This window comes from Medicago truncatula, chromosome 4, assembly GCF_003473485.1.
Source record: "Medicago truncatula cultivar Jemalong A17 chromosome 4, MtrunA17r5.0-ANR, whole genome shotgun sequence".
NCBI lineage: Eukaryota > Viridiplantae > Streptophyta > Magnoliopsida > Fabales > Fabaceae > Medicago > Medicago truncatula.
Window position 1 is genome coordinate 25,883,531 of NC_053045.1, and position 19,851 is coordinate 25,903,381.

The 19,851-nt window shown below is 31.5% G+C and overlaps 2 protein-coding genes across 2 annotated transcripts; both read right to left on the bottom strand.

The window, feature by feature from the left end:
* Positions 1 to 821: 821 nt before the first annotated feature.
* On the bottom strand, positions 822 to 4,371 carry LOC25492151 (WRKY transcription factor 42). The gene is made up of 5 exons (XM_024780532.1): positions 4,153 to 4,371; positions 3,891 to 3,989; positions 2,348 to 3,028; positions 2,134 to 2,247; positions 822 to 1,490 (listed from the first exon to the last, which is right to left on the bottom strand). Exons 1-5 carry the CDS (start codon positions 4,369 to 4,371, stop codon positions 822 to 824), a joined length of 1,782 nt encoding a protein of 593 aa, XP_024636300.1.
* Positions 4,372 to 16,000: 11,629 nt separating this feature from the next.
* On the bottom strand, positions 16,001 to 19,536 carry LOC25492153 (probable WRKY transcription factor 31). The gene is made up of 5 exons (XM_024780533.1): positions 19,246 to 19,536; positions 18,962 to 19,063; positions 17,506 to 18,186; positions 17,304 to 17,417; positions 16,001 to 16,648 (listed from the first exon to the last, which is right to left on the bottom strand). The coding sequence occupies exons 1-5, from the start codon at positions 19,534 to 19,536 to the stop codon at positions 16,001 to 16,003; spliced, it is 1,836 nt and encodes a 611-aa protein (XP_024636301.1).
* Between the last annotated feature and the right edge of the window lie 315 nt (positions 19,537 to 19,851).

A 19,851-nucleotide genomic window follows, 5' to 3' on the forward strand; every position in this document is an offset into this window, starting at 1 on the left:
TTCTCCTCCCAACACCAAGACTATGGAAGACCTTAAAGAGAGCACCCGCCCATCCTATCTACCTAGTGACACCATACCATACCTGTGAGGCAAAAGGACAAGTGACAAACAAGTGCAGACGCCTACACATTGACCTCACAAAACACACATATATCCCCTCCCGAATCCACACACAAGAGGTTCTAGCAAGTAGGAACCCAAAGGAGCAGACAAAAAATAAGTTTACTTTAAATGGAGCAAATATTGTCATTTAAAAAAACAAATTAAGTCAGAAAATTAGACTAATACATAAGCAATTGAAAAAAATCGCACTTTATACTAGATTTTTTCTAGTCACACCTCAAAAATATTCGATTACTCCTAAATTTAATTCAAATTATATGTAAATACTGAAATTTCCCATGTTCATGTAAAGATTTTTTTTTTTTTTTTTTTAAAATAAACTTTTTCATGCTTTACTCAAAATCTTCACATATCTCCCATATACATCCATGGGTAGAAATTGCCCTCTTTTTATTTGAAGTGTGACTAGACAAAATCTTCATATATATAATTAGAGAAATAACATACTCCAACATGAAAATACACAACAAAAAATAGAAAAAATAATCTGACTAAATAAAAATATTTTGTTGTTTTGGCACAAAATTTCATAATACCTTTGAGGGATCATATAACCACCAACATCAAATATTCCTCCCAAAAAGAAAAAGTATCTATGAAAAATATGAGTACTTCCTGAATCCAAAGTAAAATAACAGATGAATAAAGATAAAAATTGAAACAAAATCAACTAAATCTTTGAGCCATAAAATTGAAGTTTAGGTCTTGTAATTGATATTCCTGATTTTATTCCTTCCCATCATTGTTGGTGCTACCTGTGGTATTTCCATTGTTATTACCTTTGTGACATTGTTCCCATTATTATTATCAGCTGCAACAACGGTGTTGTTTGGCTGAGTATCACCAATCTTGGAAGTAAGAGTAGCTGACAAAGTTGCAGGAAAATTTGGATTAGCAGCAATGGCAGCATTAACTGCCTGAGCAATATGTGGTACTGCCAATAGTTTTGAAGGGACAGCTGCAACTTTTGACATTGGTAGTCCAGAAAATTTTGATTGGTTCTGATTAGGTGTTTGAGAGACCAGAGAAGATGAGGAATTTGAAAAATTTTGACAAGTTAAAGGAGTTTGAAATTGATTTGGGTTCCTTTGTGGAGTATTCGAAGATTGAGTATAATCAAGTGTAATGGTTGGAAATGGTGCAGAAGCTGAGATAGTTGCAATACTTGAAGAACAAGGAAGGGGCGTTCTTTTGAGTAAATTGGCATTCAGTTGTCCATCATTGCTTGATGTTGATGTTGAAAGAAGCATCTTTGCAGCTGCTGAAGTTGTTTTTGCCATTTCTTTGGCTGTTGCAGGTAAAGGGTGGTTGTGATTTCCTTCATATGTTGTGATGACAACTGTTCTATCAAGATCACACCTTTGTACCTGTTAAGTTTGAATTATAGTGAATAATATTGTCATTACAGTACATAACACTTCATAAGTATTTTAACTAACCTAGTTAGGGAGCTACCATTTTGGATTTGAGTTTGTTGAACTCAGCAAATTCATGCATTCACATAGTAAGTACGTCGATGGTCGTTGTATCGAAGATAGCATGATCCAAACTTCAATGCATACTTTGATTTTTAATGGCCATCGATGTGCTGGCTGTGTAAATGCATGGATTGCGAAATGGAGGAAATCCAAATCCATTTTCTAGCATAGAAACATGAACTTTAAAAGTGGAAACACAGTTCAATTAAATTCTATTGTTATTCAACCTTGTGCAATGCATATCAAATTAATCATTACTAACAATTTTTATATATGTTAAGTTATTTTGTAAGTAGTTGAAAACATACATAAAGATAATGATTAAATACCAAGGTTTTAAAATATGCATGTTTGTGACTCCGATGAAGGCAACAATCGAAGAGTTTAATATCATTGCGACTTTAATGCAAGTGACTTTGCATAAATTCTCTATAATATTGAATGTAATAATGCGAATGCAATCATTAAGGTGTGACAGAAATTTAAAACCTTAATAAATACATGTATTTTAGATAGTTACAGAAGAAGTTACCTGTTTTCGAACTGGGCAACCACAAGCCATGCTGCAACGATAATACGCTTTAGGACATGGGTTTCTTTTCGTCAGTTTCTGTCCATACTTTCTCCAGTGACATCCATCAGTGATCTAACAGAATAAAAATAATTTCTTTTAGCGAAAAAGGACAACAATTTGTTATATAAAAACTTGCAAAGTTGAAAGTTAATATACACTTTAACATACTTACCATGGTTTCTTGTGATCTAGCTCTAATAGTAACTCTTGCTTTTGTCGATGTAGCCTCGGCATTATCAACATTAACATCCTCATTCTTACTTAGGACTAACTCCTTCGAAGCCTCCTCGATGCTTTTTAACGTCGATCCTAACTGATCCTTACTTCTAGGTTTTCTCATTGATGAGGAAGAAGCTTCATGATCCATCGCAGTCTCAACATTATTAATCAACACAAGATCCCTACATTGCCTTTGCACCAACTCTCCACCATTTTCAATTCTCGTTTTCTTTTCAAATTTACCATTAAACACTTCTTTAACCTTATTAGTAGCCAACCCAGCATCAACAAATTTCCTTTTCACTAATTCTCCACCATTCTTCATTCTCTTTTTCTCACCAAATTTTCCATCAGAAACATCTTGTCCTTTAACTTCCTTAACCTTATTAGTAGTCGATCCAAGATCCATAAATTTCCTTGGCTCCAATAGTCCACCATTCTCAATTCTTTTTTTCTCTTTAAATTTTCCATCAATGGCTTCTTTTCCTTTAACTTCCTTTACCTTACGGTCTTGCATCACTTTCTTGTTATGCATCCGCATGTTATTGTAATCTGTTTTAAGCTGATCATACATCAATTTTAATCTACAGTTCTCCATTTTTGTTTGTTTAAGCTCGCCTTGAAGAATAGCCAACTGAAAATAGTTCAATGAATTCAAACATCATTAGATAAAAAAAAACGGATTTGGATCATCTCACGTTCGAATAAAACATGTTGGGGTTATCATAATCATTTCACCATTAAATTGCATTCGATTATCCATAAAAAGACAAAATGCATTGGACCCCATCATGTTAATAGTGTTCTAAGAGTGCAATGCATTTTAATAGTGAGATCAGTAACATAACTGACATTTTTTTTTCACAAATAAGAGGATCCAAATCTTATTTTTATAAACACTAGACAAAACAATAAAGTTGACACATCAACAGCCAATATTAATTTCAGAAAATAAAACATTAAAATGTAATTGTTTATGTCCGTATCATATATGTGCAATGTTGGGCCTGAAAAATTTGAGTAGTGAGGGCAGTATTTAAAATATTGAATAAATAAATTCAATTTAGGTTTAAAATATTAAACAAAGTATGTTTTAAAAAATGAAACCAAATAAAAGAAATATGAAAGAAATTATTTAGTGTATTTTGTTGGTGTACAATCATTTTACACATTCATCAAATGATGTGTTGCTACATCAATTAATAAATATGAAAACATATAAGTTGTGATATTCATTAATTACCGTGATAACATATCAATGGATACATGTATAAAATAATTGTACATTGACAACACATGCTAGTTAAACTCAATATGAAAACATAATTATTATCCATGGTTAAAATAAAAGGGGAGAAATGGATGACACTAATGGTTGCATATATTATTATATTGTATTATACTTATAAATATAGTTGATCCAATCAAATGGAAGGAAAAAAAATTCTTCATTAGATAAAACTTCATTAAATTCAGCTAGGTGTCAATAACATTACCTCCCTCTTAGTTCTCTTGTCTTCTGAATTAGGTGACATGCCATCATCCATCATAGATTGATCACTACTAGTATTGGTAGTAACAGGATTGGGACCAAGCTGTTGCAGAAAAAAAAATTGTATTCGACAAATTAACAAGATGATCATAAAAAATAAATGATTGTTTGCGATTACAAATTCAAAAGCTATGAAATTTAAAAACAATATATTTAATATATTAAGTAAAAAAACAATAATAAAATATTGAATTATGATCACTCACACTCAGCTTGAGTTCCAACAAAGATGATGTATCAGTATGAATATGATCATTGTCAGGGACAGAGGCAGAGACAACTTGATGATGGTCATTGTTGTTGTCCTTAAAGAAATCAAACTCTATTTTTGTTTCATGAGATGAGATTGGAGAGTTTTGATTTTCATTGGAGGACCTTACATTGACTAGGAAAGGGATAGTACTATTAAGTGGATTTGAATCCATGGAGAGGCTACTCTCTCTAACAATGAAATTCTAAAGAGTGCTAGATAAGTGTTTGATGTTTTGGATATTTGAGATGGTCACGAAAATTGTGTACTTGTGATATATAAATTAAAAAAAAGGTATCTTTTCTTTATGCTTTGAATGTTGTTATATTATATTTTAATTTTTCGTTGACTCATTAAAACATATATACTTTAGAAAAGAAATTCAGTTGTCATATGGTCAATATCTTCTATAATAATAAAGGGGTAATGAATATTCATTTTTTTTTCTTCTTAAATAGACGAAATGACAAAGTTATTATAAACTCACACACATAAATGGAGGTACCAGGGTTTGAACCCCGATCATGGCATCCGGCGTAACAATTTTGGCATTTTACCAGTTGAGCTAAGACTTCTGGATTGAATATTCATTCTATTACCATAAAAAATTTATTAAACAAATAATACTTAGTATACCTTTCTCTTTTTTTTTCTTCTTCAAGAGAATATTTTACTAATTTATTTACGTTAAAGAGTATTTTATTAATTTAATAGAAAAATTAGTATACCTTTTGTATCTTTAAAAAAAAAAAAACTTAGTATACCTTACATTTTTTTTATTTGCTTCACTTTTCACAAATTAAATTTCGTAACGTGCAATTACACCATTAAGGTTTTTTTTCTAGATTACCCTCTCTTGTTTAGACGGTATTTACCCTCTCATGATACCAGTCAATCAAAATGTAATATACATCGACAACATTAAATGTCACAAATGAGTGAATTTTTTCTAAAAAAAAAAAATCAATTATAATCTTTTTTTTTTGAAGGAGAATCAATTATAATCATAAGAAATTTTTTAATACTTTTAATTTTTATTTAATTATAGACATAATTACATTAGAGATTTTTTATCTTATTTATTTGTAACACTTTGGTCCTTTATCTTTATATTTTTTTTGTTTAGGTCTTTTATCTCTTATAAAAGCACATATACATCATTTTTCTCATTTTTTTTTTTAAAAATACATAATTTTATTTTTTAAAATATTTTTATTAAAAATGAAAAAATCCAGAAATATGATGAAGATGTTCATCTTCTTCCTTTGAATCTTCATTGAATAAAAAAAATATTCACCTCAAATCTTCTTTTAAACACAAAAATCAAAACCCTGTAGAGAAAGAGATTTAGTTTCATCGCAAAAAAAAAAAAAAAAAAAAGATTGTGACACCGTATATTATTATTATTATTTTCTAACTCAATATTCAAACCCGACATAAAAATAACCTCAAAATTGAAAGCAACTTTGCACATCAATTTTGTTGTTTCCAGAACAATCTTAACTTTCGTAAAGCCTAACCCTTCCGCCAGTGACTAAGCCTCCCCATTCGCCTTGCAACATTTGTGAAATTAAGGTTTTGATTTTTGTGTTTAAAAGAAGATTTGAGGTAAATATAACATTAATTCACGATATTTGGAGATATATTTTATTAGATTTTTTATTTATTTAAAGAAGATGATGAAGATTCAAAGGAAGAAGATGAAGATGATGAACATCTTCATCATATTTCTGGATATTTTTTCATTTTTATTAAAAAATGAGAAAAAAGATGTATATGTGCTTCTAAGAGAGATAAAGGACCTAAACGGAAAAAAAATAAAGATAAAGACTAAAGTGTTACAAATAAATAAGATAAAGGACCTCTAATGTAATAATGTCTATAATTAAATAAAAACTAAAAGTATTAAAAGTTACCTTATGATTAAGATTAACTCTCCTTAAAAAAAATGATTAAGATTAACTCTTTTTATTTTTAGAAAAAATTTACTCATTTATTTAACATTTAATTTTACTTATATATATATATATATATATATATATATATATATATATATATATATATATATTACATTTTGATTGATTGATATCATGAGAGGATAATTACCCTCTAAACAAGAGAGGGTAACGTAGACCTCACCCACTATTAATTACTTGATTTAAGTCAAATTAACATTTACACATTTTGAGAATACATTCTAGTAAAAATACAATTAGACCCAGTCTCGATCAATTATACTGATGACCAATTTTTTTTCTTCCGAAAAATCTAGCTAACCTTCTCAAATGAAGTTCACTTTCGACCATATTTTCTCCATTCATTAAATTTGAACATGAGACTTTACTTATAATAATAATATTTGAGATTAGCCTCTCAGATAAACATATAATTTTAATCTTTAGTTCTCTCGGTTATTGGTTTTTCTCCTCGGGATTTGGCTTCTATTGGGCATGAGAATATTATAAAGAATACATATCATCAATGAAACTATAGAGTTTTTTTTAAGAGGCTAAAATGATATATTATATTACCATAGCAGAAAAGTCATCCAGCACAAGGCGTGCTAAAGAAGACTTAAAGGATCCAAATTACAAATTTGAAAAAGAGAAACAAAATAAAAACAAGGACCAAAAAGGAGTTAAGTCAGAGAAGTTAGACAAAACATAAGATTTTGCCTCCAAAAATTGTAGTCAAAATCGAATAAAACAGACTTCGATTTAAACCACCAAAACACTAGAATCTTAACCTGTCCGTACATGGAAAAAATATGCTCCTCCTTATGTTGGAAAATAGGCTTATTTCTCTCTTTCCAGGTAATGGAAACAACCACTAACCATAACATCTTGAACACTAAGCACATATTTTTAGAGAAACCTCCCAAGCCGCAAAACTGATTTAGATGCGCAATTAAATTCTGAGAAAATGCTAAATAAATCCCTAACCAACTTCAAATCACATACCAAATGTTGCTGAAAAAATCACAAGAAATAAACAAATGATCTCTATCCACATTTTTCCCACATCCTCTTGTACAAAGCTGCTCATCAATGGGCAACACGCCTTCTCAGTAAATTATTTTTGGTAGGAAGTCGATTAAGTAACAGACACCAAACAAACAAATACACCTTTAACATAACCGTCTTTAACCACACTATATGAATAAAATTACTATGATGAGTAACAATTGTGTCATGATCAAAAGCATCAATCAAATACTCGTATGCATTGCTCCCTGTGTATTATGAGAAGAATGAGCCCTCCAACTTCACATATCCAGCATCCAACACTTCACCCTTCAATACAACAGAAGATAACAAATCCACACACTCCTTCACCAAATCCTCCTCCCATGCAAACAACATACGCCGCCACTTCCACGCTTTCCCATACTCACCCCAACCTAGAGAAAACATATCAGCTACCGTAACCAATTTATTCGCAGGCAACTCAAACAATTTGTTAAAATTAGACGAGAGTGAAATTCCACCTAGCCAAGGGTCCTTCCAAAAAAGAGTGGTAGCCCCATCACCGACCTCTCAAACAAGCCGACCCCCTCAATGGCATTATTCAACTGTTGCCACCAAACCGCAATCTACCCCCTTCTTCCTCATACCTAGCACATAACATCCTATACCACAAACTTCCCCGTACCCTATAGAGTTAACTTTACAAATACTATAAGATATCCTTTAATAAATTTTATTGCAACTAACTATCATATAAATGTAGGTTATTCACCAAAGTTATCAAGAGCAAACCATATATTTTCTTATAAAAATAAAAATAAGGCTTAATTGAACACCCGATCCCTTAACTGAATTCTCTTTTTCAAAACTGTGTCATAACTATTAAATTTTTCAAGTTGGTCCTTTATATGTGTTTCCATCAGTCAATTTGGTCCTATTTCGTCAATTTTAATCCCCTAAAAAAGAAGACCATTGGATAAACAAGGTCTATGAGATCTAACAGTGTATCACCAACACTTAATTTATTATACTTTTCTTCATCATCTTCATCTTCATACAACATTCATCAACAAGGAATTGAAGACCGGCTTTGCAGCTTCTTGAGGTTTCCTTCTTGGCAGCACCAGAACTTAGGGTTTTGCCTCTACCAGCCATTGACGATGAAATTGAAAACGAAAAAACAGAGATTTGAAGAACGATGATGTTTTTGAATCGTTGAGAGAAGAATGAAGGTCGAAGGTGAGAAAAATGGGTGTTAGTTTTGAATTGAGTTTGTGGTTGAAGATGAACTAGATTTATGGTTAAAGGTGAAAGATTTGATAAATGTATGTTAGTTTTGATTGCTAATCTAGTTTTAAGGGTTTGCTTGATTATGTGTTTTTGTTGAAGTTGAAATGATGAATTTTTGAAATAAAAAAAATGGGTTTTTTTTATGAAGATGATGAAGGTTGTATGAAAATGAAAATGAAAATGAGAGGAAGAAAAATAAAATAAATTAGGTGTCGGTGATACACTCTTAGATCTTATAGACCTCCTTTTTCCAACGGTCTCCTGTTTTAGGAGGTTAAAATTGATGAAATAGGACCAATGTAACCGACAGAAACACATATATAGTCACAACTTGAAAATTTTAATAGTTATTTGACCAATTTAAAAAAAAGAATTAAGTTAAGGAATAAGGTGTTCAATTAAATTCTAAAAATAAAAGAACAAACTGGTTATGATTATAGTTCATAGTAAACACAGATTTAACAAATGAAAGATGGAATAGTTTACAAGAGTTTAACTCATATATCTCTAAAGAACATGGTTCGAGTCTTGCTGCCGAGGAGTACATCGTTAGTCATAAATTAATCATTAAGTATGTCTTTAAGCAGTTTTCAACCTTTAATTTCCCTGATTCTAGTGAGTTTGAAAATTTATTTTTGATAAACAATCAACAATCTCATGACAACGTGAAAACTTAAAAGAGGGAAGAGTTCTTAGCTTTTATAACAGGTAACTAGCTTTTATAACAGGTAACAAACACTTGATAGTGCAACAACTTTTCTTCAATCGATTCATGAATTTCTCTCAGTGGTAGATAATTCTCTCTTTTGATGAAAAGAAGAAATCTATACGGTATCATTATTTAACGGATATCATGGCTAATAGCTTATTAATTAAAACCTACATAGAATTTTGTTTTAAATCAAATCTATCTATTCATATTTGAATCACAAAAATAACTTAGTTTGAATGCAAAAGGATATAATATATGAACAACGAGAAAAGGTCGAGATTCAATCACACAACACAAACCAGAAGTGCTATGTACTCACAAGTCACAACAAGGGAAAAAGAAAAGAAGAAATACAACTAAATTTAGAAGAGAAAAAAACGAAATTAGACAAACAACAGAAAGCCCCATAAAAACCAAATTTGGGGGTCTAAATCCCTCAGTAATGTAATTTTGATTTGGTTAGTAATTTGAGGAATTCTTGTAGTGAAATACTCAAACCAAACAAATTAATCACCTTAAATATGGAAGAGGAAGGGACATCACCAAAGGGAGCTACCATACAATGTGCATTAGTGGCCAAATGCCTTATCAAAAAACCTTTTCCTAGAGACAAATTTTGATCTTATTCACCTGTTGGTCCACAAATGATACCCTTTCAGAGAAGATAAAATCATTCTTAAATTTTTAGATGGACCACACAACAAAATATCAAACCAACAACAAACCTAACTTGACCCTCCTCCCAACACCAAGACTTTGGAAGACCTCGAAGAGACCAACCTCCCGTCCTAACTACCCAGTGACACCATACCACACCTATGAGAAAAAAGAACAAGTGTGCAGACACCTCGATATTGACATCACAAAACACACACGTATCCCCTCCTAAATCCACTAGAACCCTCCGCGTCAAGAAGTTCTAGAAAGTAGGAACTATCTTAAAGGAGTAGACGAAAAAGAAGTGTATTTAAGTAGAGCCCAACAATGTCATTTAAAAAAACAAATCAAGTCAGGAAATCAGACTAATACACGAGCAATTGAAAAAATTTGCACTTTATTTTAGATTTTTTTTCTACCCACACCCAAAAATTATTCAGTTATACCCAAATTTATTTAAAATCATACAATATAATAGAGCAAACATAGTTCTTTTTAGTTTTCAAGTTGGTTACAAATTAATAATATTACTAAATCTACAATTACCATAAGAAAAGGCTTAATTGCATGTTTGATCCCTTATGTTTATTTTAGTTTTCAAGTTGGTCCCTTATGTTTTAAAAGTTTCAAGTTGATCTCTTATGTTTTAAAAGTTTCAAATTGATCCAAAACGTTACTCACATTGGAATAAGTTAGTCCATTATGCGACATGATATTGAGTTTAATAAATCAAAAAAATTAGAAAAAATGTTTCAACACTGATTTTCTAAATGAGTAAGTTTCATCACCCATATTGTCAGCCCGAATCTTTAAATGTTAAGTGACTGAAGGGACTAACTTATTCCAACGTAAGTAACGTTTTGGTCCAACTTAAAACTTTTAAAACATAAGGGATCAACTTGAAACTTTTAAAAAATAAAGTACCAACTTGAAAACTAAAATAAACGTAAGAGATCAAACATGCAATTAAGCCTAAAAAAGACACCTAAATTTAAGAGGACTCGTGAGAAGCTATCCAACCTCTAGTTGATAAATCGGTGGAACATTTTCTCTTGTGTCGTATAATATGAAACGAAAAATTAATTAACATGAATTTCCAGCACAACCAACGGTTTAAAATAACTCAATTAAAAAATGCAAATGAAAATTGTTGAATCACTTACTAGCCTCTCAAACATTTTGGCACAGTCACATATATCTTCTTCAATTACATTCAAAAACTCTTCGACACGATCAAACTCATAATCATTTGACGTATCTCTCACATTGCTCCTCAAATCAGCGGACTCAATTTCTTCTTCCCCGTGCGTTGTCCAACATGTATAGATTTCATCAATAAAAGTAAATTGTGGTATCTCTCACATTGTGGTAGTGTTGTTTAAAAACTGATTATAGGAACTCAACATAAATTTCTATGGTCACATTAATTTATATTAATAATTTGGAAAACTTGATTTTAAATAAATTAAAGTAAATTGCTATCACCTATTTCCTACAAATTGTCTTTCTATCAATGTTATTAGCTCAAATTTTATCCAAAAATTAGTAACATTTTTGTTTGCTAGAAATTGGCTACAAATTAGCTACTAAAACGGTTAATTTTTTTAATGTTGCTGATAAGACTCTCAAGGATTACTAAAATAATTTAGTAACACGGAGTTTATCTAACATTTATCCAATGTTACAAGATCTAAATAGTAACATTTGTTTTTGATTTAGTTATTGTTGGAAAATATACAGTAAAGAGAGGGTGTGGTGGAGTGTTTAATAAAATGGGACAAGAGGACACATGTTATGAATTAGCTCATTGTAGGAGGAGAGAATATGATATGGTGAAGCCTTCAATATTATTGACACATTGCATCTCAAAGGCTTGAATACAATTTCACACATATAAGTCTATTTATAAGCGCTTGTAGATGTTTCTAGAACTAGAATAATCTAGGCCTTTGTTTGCCTTATCTACACAAGATTATTATAGATGTTTCTAGGCTTTAACTTAACCTAGACATTAATAGAATAATCAAGAAACATGTAGCAACTTTATGTTAATCTAGCTTTCTCTAATGTATTCTAGAAATATTTAGAAATGTGCATCATATTTCAACACTCCTCCTTGATGCATATTTCGAAAACTTCAAATGTAGTACGTAGTTGCTCAAACATAGATTTTCGCTATCATCTCCTCTTGCATTGATACTCTTCATAGTTGATCAATTTGACAGGTGTTACCATGATAGGAAATTTGTGCCACCTCTTGCCATAATATTTGTTATTGGTCTCCTTGTGATCTTGTTGAAGACTTCTGCATGGACCATTCTTGCTCCTTAGGTACTCTAGTAATTTTTCTTGTTGGTCTTGTTAAAGACATCTAACAAGGATCACTTATGCTGCTTAATTGCATGTGAATCTCCTTATCGACATTGTTGAAGATTTCTGACAGGGAGTATGTTGGAACAAAATGTATTTATCAATGACTCTTTGAGTTTTGATGATAATGAGGTATTAAAAGTTCAATTGGATATGCTAATATGTGTTCAAGTGTGCAAGACCATATACTAAAATTTATAAGTCTAAAACATAGTATTGGTTCTGGAAGAACAAATGAGAGCAAATTTTTTTACAAGAGAAGCTTAGTTGCAAGTCAGAGTCTGAAGACATCAGAGTTTGAAGGCCATCAGAAGCTGATTGTCAGAGTCTGAAGTGAAGAACCTGAAGTTAGTTATTCTTTAAGACACAAATATGCAGAAGGAATAGAAGACTGATGGAACAAATATTTTTGAAGAATTAGAAGGCATTGGATGCTTATCCATATAGAAAGGACAATAGTACAATTGCACAACCCCTACTCCAACATTTCATTCGCATAGTACAAGCTACATTGGTGTTTCTGCTGGTTAATTCTCCATACAAGGAATGGTTTTCAAATTATACCCTCCTAGGACATTAACCATATCAAGCAACAAATCAATGTTGATTGATCAAGCTTCTACGACGACTCTTTGATGAGTTGGTACCTCTACAACGTCTCTTTCATACCTCTATATAAAGGAATGAAGACTTGAATATTAGTAGAGACTCTACAACATTCAAAATGTGCCAAAACTCTGCTGAAATTATTGTGCATCAAACACTTAGAATTTTTTGACAACTTTGATATCTTAGAAATTCTAGAGTCTTAGAGTCTGAATTGTTTTGTATTATGAACACCACTGATTGTATATCAAGTGTTCAAACCAAACTGAATTCTTTGTAATTTGTTTGTTTAGAAGTCTTTTGCTTTTGTGCTTGAGAATACGAAATATCTAGTTTGTGTGCTTGAGTATTTGAAGTCTCTTGCTTGTATGCTTGAGCATTTGTAATCAGAATGGATTATAGTGAAAATCTCCTTGGAAGTGCAAGGGGGGCTGGACTACTTTCCGATCATGGAAGGAACCAGAATAATTGCTTTGTGTCTTTATCCTCTTTCTCTCTCTCTTTCTCTCTCTCTCTCTCTCTCTCTCTCTCTCATCTTTTATATCCGCTGCATTAGACTCTGAACATTGTTTCAAACTCTGAACTCTATCAGACTCTGATCTCATAACTTAGTTTAAAAAGAAGAAAAAGCTAACACAATTCAACCCGCCTTCTTTTGTTTTTCTCACCTTCAGTTGGTATCAGAGCCTGGTTATGTTGTTTTAGCACTTAACGGTGTAACAAAAAAGATCTCAAAAAAACATGTCTTCTGGTGAAACTAGAACTCTAATACCGATGTTCCTTATGATTACAGTACTGATGATAAGTCATCTGGTTCCACAAACCCCCTATGGTCAATGGAGATCGTAATACATTTTCTTGGTGGAAACCAAAATGTATAGTCATATCATGGGCATAGATGAAGAACAATGGGATATTCTTGAAGATGGTGTTGATGATCTGGTTTTGGATGAAGAATGTGCAGCTGCTTACAGAAAGAAACACACTGCTGCTCATAAAAGCTTTACAAGAAATATCACAAGATCAGAGGCATTCTTGTTGCTGCTTTACCTCACAAAGAATACTTGAAGATGTGTGTTAAGTTTACTGCTAAAGCTATGTTTGCATATTTGTGTTCAAACTAAGAAGGTAACAAGAAAGTCAAAGAAGCTAAAGATACTATGCTTATTCAACAATATAAAATGTTCAGGATAAAAGTGGATGAAGACATTGAGGCTATGTACTCAAGGTTTCAGACTATAGTATCTGGACTTCAAATTTTGAAGAAAATCTATATAGTTGATGATCATGTGATGAAGATTCTAAGGAGCTTACCTGCTAGATGGAGACCTAAGTTGACAACTATTGAGGAAGCAAAATATCTAACTACACTCAGTCTTGAAGATCTCTTAAGTTCTCTCAAACTTCATGAGATCGGGCTCAATGAACAATAACATGTTAGAAACTACAAATCTATATCACTAAAGTCTAAGGGAAAGTCTTCAAAATCTCTCAAAGCTAATGAATCTGAAGATGAATCTCCTTGGTTGAGGTTCTGAAGTGGTTACAAAGGATCAGGTTCAAGGAAATAAGATCAGAAGAGATGATTCAATTTCAAGGAACCTGGCCACTTCATTGTTGTGTGTCCTGATTTGCAAAAGGAGAAATCAAAGGAGAAACCTAAGAAAGCAAGCTTCAAATCCAACAATTTCAGAAGGCAAATCAAGAAGAGTTTGATGGCTACTTGGGAAGATCTAGACAATGAATCAGAATCTAAAAAAGATGAAGCTTAATATGAAGCTAATGTGGCTGTGGGATTAGTAGCTGTGGGATTTGGAGGAAACCAGACTGGCAAAATCATTGGTATGTGAACTGTTGGTAACTCTTATATCTCTATTAATAATGTGTGGTTTATTGATGGACATAGATATAAACTACTTAGCATTAGTCAATTTTGTGGTAGTGGTTATGATGTGATGTTTTATACGAACAACTGCACAGAGAATGCCAAATTCACAATGTTCAAAGGAAAAAGAAAGAACAATGTTTATAAAATTAAATTTTCATATTTGACTGATCAGAAGGTGGTTTGTCTTCTATCAGTGAGTGATAAGAAATGGGTGTAGCACATAAGGTTACGACATGCTAACTAGAGATTAATCTCTAAGCTAGGTAAGGTACAACTAGTTAGAGGCTTACTAGATAATGACTATCACTCACATGCACCTTGTGATGCGTATCAGAAAGGAAAAATTGTGAAATCATCTTTTAAATCTAAAGACATTGTTTCTAATTATAGACCCTTATAACTAATTCATATTGATTTGGACTGGTAAGTACTGCATCAATTAATGAAAGCAAATATGGATTATTTATTGTTGATGATTATAACAAATGGACTTGGTTAAAATTCATTAGAACAAAATATAATGCATATAATGTGTTTAATAACTTCTGCACTCAAGCACAATCTGAAAAGGATATGAAAATTTTAAAATTTAGAAGTGATGATGGTGGTGAGTTTGAAAATGAACCATTTAAATGTTTTTGTGAAAAACATGGAATTATCCATAAGTTCTCTTCTCCTAGAACTCCACAACAAAATATGATTGCAGAGAGAAAGAGATGATCTTTCCAAGAAATGGCTATAAGTTATAAATATCGTTATTATTTTATGGATATTGAAATTCTCACTTTACGAAAACATTCACACTTTATATTATACTTTTTCTAACCACACCACAAAAATATTAGTTTACACACAAATTTAATTAAAATTATATGTGAATACATAAATGGCCCTTGTTCATGTAAAGAAAAAAACTTTTTTTATAATTTACTTAAAATCATCACATCTCTCCCACATACATCCATGGGTGGAAATTGTCCGTTTTTATATGAAGTGTGATTAGAAAAAATCTTCATATATATTATTAGTGAAATAAAATATTCCAACATCAAAATATACAACATAAAATGGAGAAATAATCTGAGTAAATAAAAATACTATGTTGTTTTGGCACAAAATTTCATATACCTCTGGGGGATCATATAACCACTAACATCAAATCACCATCCAAAAAAAAAGTATCAATGAAAAATATGAGTACTTCCTGAATCCAAAGTAAAATAACAGATGAACAAACAAAAAAATGGCAACAAAATCAACTAAATCTTTGAGCCAAAAAATTGTAGTTTAGGTCTTGTAATTGGTATTCCTGATTTTATTCCTTCCCATCATTGTTGTTTCCAAATGTGATGTTTCTGTTGCACTTGGCTTCTGTGACATTATTGTTGCTACCATTGCTATTTCCTTCGTTGACATTGTTGCAATTATTATTATCAGCAACAACAATGTTGTTGTTTGGCTGAGTATCACCAATAATGGAAGTAACAGCAGCAATGGCAGCATTAACTGTCTGAGCAGTAATATTTGGTATTGCCAAGAGTTGTGAAGGGTCAGCTGCATCTTTCGACATATGTAGTCTAGAAAATTTTGATTGGTTTTGATTAGGTATTTGGCAGATCAGAGAAGCTGAGGAATTTGCAGAACTCTGAGGGATTAAAGGAGTTTGAAACTGATCTGGGTTCCTCTGTGGAGTATTTGGAGATTGAGTATAATCAATTGTAATAGTTGAATATGGAGCAGAAGCTGAGATAGTTGCAATCCTTGAAGAACAAGGAAGGAGTGTTCTTGTGAGTAAATTTGCATTCAATTGTCCATCATTGCTTGATGTTGATGCTGAAAGAAGCATCTTTGCAGCTGCTGAAGTTGTTTTTGCCATTTCTTTGGCTGCTGCAGGTAAAGGGTGGTTGTGATTTCCTTCATATGTTGTCATGACAACTGTTTTGTCAAGAGCACACCTTTGTACCTGTTAAGTTTTAATTGTATTAAATATGTTATTCCAATACATACCACTTCATAAGTAGTTTAATTAACCTAGCTAAGTAGCTACCACTTTTTATTTGAGTTTATTGCATTCAGTAACTCCAGGCATTCATGCAATAAGCACTTGATGGTTGTTGTATCGAAGATTGGATGATCCAAACTTCAATGCATATTTTGATTTTCAATGGCCATCGATGTGTTGGGTGCATAAATACATAGATTATGGAATGGAGCAAATAGAAATCCATTTTCTAGCATAGAAACATAAGCTTTGAAAGTGGAAACACAGTTCAATTAAATTATATTGTTATCCAACCATGTGCAAAGCGTATCAAATCAATCGATTACTAAAAATGTTTGTGCATGTAGAGTAAATTTCTAATTATTGAAAACATACATAAAATAATGATTAAAAACCAAGGTTTTAAAATATGCATGTTTGTGACTGCGATCTAGGCAACAATCAAAGAGTTTAATGGCGTTGCGACTTTAATGCTATTGACGTTGCATTAATCATATTTGATTATAATTCTCTATAATACTATTGAATATAATCATGTGAAAGCAATCAATAGGGCGACATAAATTTAAAACCTTAATAAATACATGTAATTTCAATATTTACAGAAGAAACTTACATGCTTTCGGACTGGGCATCCATGGGCTGTGCTGCAGCGATAATAAGCTTTAGGACACGAGTTTCCTTTCGGTAGTTTTTGCCCATACTTTCTCCATTGACTTCCATCAGTGATCTAACTCAATAAAAATAAATTATTTCAGTGAAAAGGACAATAAATTATCTGCAAAGTTGAAAGTTAATATACACTTTTACATACTTACCATGGTTTCTTCTGATCTAGCTTTAATACAAACTCTTGCTTTTGTCAATGAATCCTCAACATTATCAACATTAGCATCCTCATTCTTACTTAGTACTATCTCATTTGAAGCAAAATCGATGCTTTTTATCGCCTGACTTCTAGGTTTTCTCATTGACGAGGAAGAAGCTTCGTGATCCATCGCAGTCTCAACATTAGTAATCAACACAAGATCCTTACATTTCCTTGGAACCAACTCTCCACCATTCTCAAGTCTCTTTTTCTTTTCACATTTTCCATTAAACACTTCTTTTCCTTTAACTTCCTTAACCTTATTAGTAGCCAATCCAGCATCATCAAATTTCCTTTTCATTAATTCTCCACCATTCTTAATTCTCATATTCTCTCCAAATTGTCGATCAAAAACTTCTTGTACTTTAACTTCCTTAACCTTATTAGTAGTCGATCCAAGATCCATAAATTTCCTTGGCCCCAGCACTCCACCATTCTCAGTTCTCGTTTTCTCTTTAAATTTTCCATCAAAGACTTCTTTTCCTTTAAGTTTCTTACCCCTATGGTCTTGCATCATTCTCTCGAAACGCCCTCGCATGTAATTGTAATCTGTTCTAAGCAGATCATACATCAATTTTAATCTACAATTCTCCATTTTTGCTTCTTCAAGCTCTCCTTGAAGAATAGCCATCTGAAAACAATTCAATGAATTCAAATATCATATAAAAAAGCGGATTTGGATCCTCTCACGTTCGAATAAAACATGTTAGGATTATAATAATCATTTCACCATTAAATTGAATTCGATTATCCAACAAAAACAAAATGCATTGGACCCGATCATGTTAATAGTGTTCTAAGAGTGTCATGCATTGTAATAGTGAGATCGTTAACATAACTTACTCTTTTTTTTTTCACAAATAAGAGGATCCAAATCACAAAAATATTCTATAAACACTGACATACACATAAAATCGGACAAAACATTAAAACTGATATGTCAACAACCAATAATAATTTGAGAAAATAAAACAACAAAATGTAATGGTATATGTTAGGATCATATTGGTGCAATGACGGACCCTGAAATATAGGTCATATATTATTATATTGTATTATACTTATAAATATAGGTCATATAAGAGTAAGAGACAAACATTAACAAGCCAAACCAACCAAGAATCATATATATATATATATATAAATAAATATTTCCTTTCCGCAAAAAAATAACATAGATATAGTAGAAAAAATTAAAAAGAAAGTGAGGACCTTGGCCCATATTTTTGTCTATGTGGGTCCGTCCCCGTATGGGTGTCACATATTGACGGATCCAGACACCTTTAAATCTAAAGAGTGTCGATGCTATATATAAAATCACTCGGTTTGGACTCAATAAAATTAAAGGAAAAAAATGTTCATCATAGATAATTTCATTAAATTATGTTAGGCGTTAATAACATTACCTCCGTACTCTTAGTTCTCTTCTCTTTTGAATTGGGTGACATGCCATCATCCATCATAGATTGATCACTACTAGTATTGGTAGTAATAGGATTGGGACCAAGCTGTCGAAGAAAAAAAATACACATTCATCAGATTAACAAGATGATCATAAAAAATAAATGATTGTTTGCAATTACAAATTCAAAAGCTATGAAATTTAAAAAAAAATATATATATATATATATATAATATAATAAGTAAAAATAAATAAATAATAATAAAATATTGAATTATGGTCACTCACACTCAACTTGAGTTCCAACAAAGATGATGTATCAGTATGAATATGATCATTGTCAGTGACAGAGGCAGAGACAACTTGATGGTCATTGTTGTTGTCCTTAAAGAAATCAAACTCTATTTTTGTTTCATGAGATGAGATTGGAGAGTTTTGATTTTCATTGGAGGACCTTATGTTGACTAGGAAAGGGATAGTACTATGTGTAGCATCCATGTTTTTGTTGGGACTAAGTTTCAACTCAAGGTTGTTAGTATCTTCAGGGAAAGAGTTGTTATTAACTGGAACTGAAGCCATGGATACTCTCTCTAACAATGAAATTCAAAGAGAGTGCAATTGAGATATATAAATAAATAAATAAGTGTTTTTTCTTTATGCTTTGAATGTTGTTGTATTACATTTGAATTTTTCGTTGACTCATTGAAACAAATATACTTAGGAAAAAAAATTCAGCTCATATGGTCAATATCTTTTATAAATGATAAACGTGTAATGAATTAATTCTATTGCCATAAATTATTATTAAATAAATAATACTTAGTATACCTTACTCTCTTTTTTGAAAAGAATACTTAGCATACATTGCATCTTTAAAAAAAACATAGTATACCT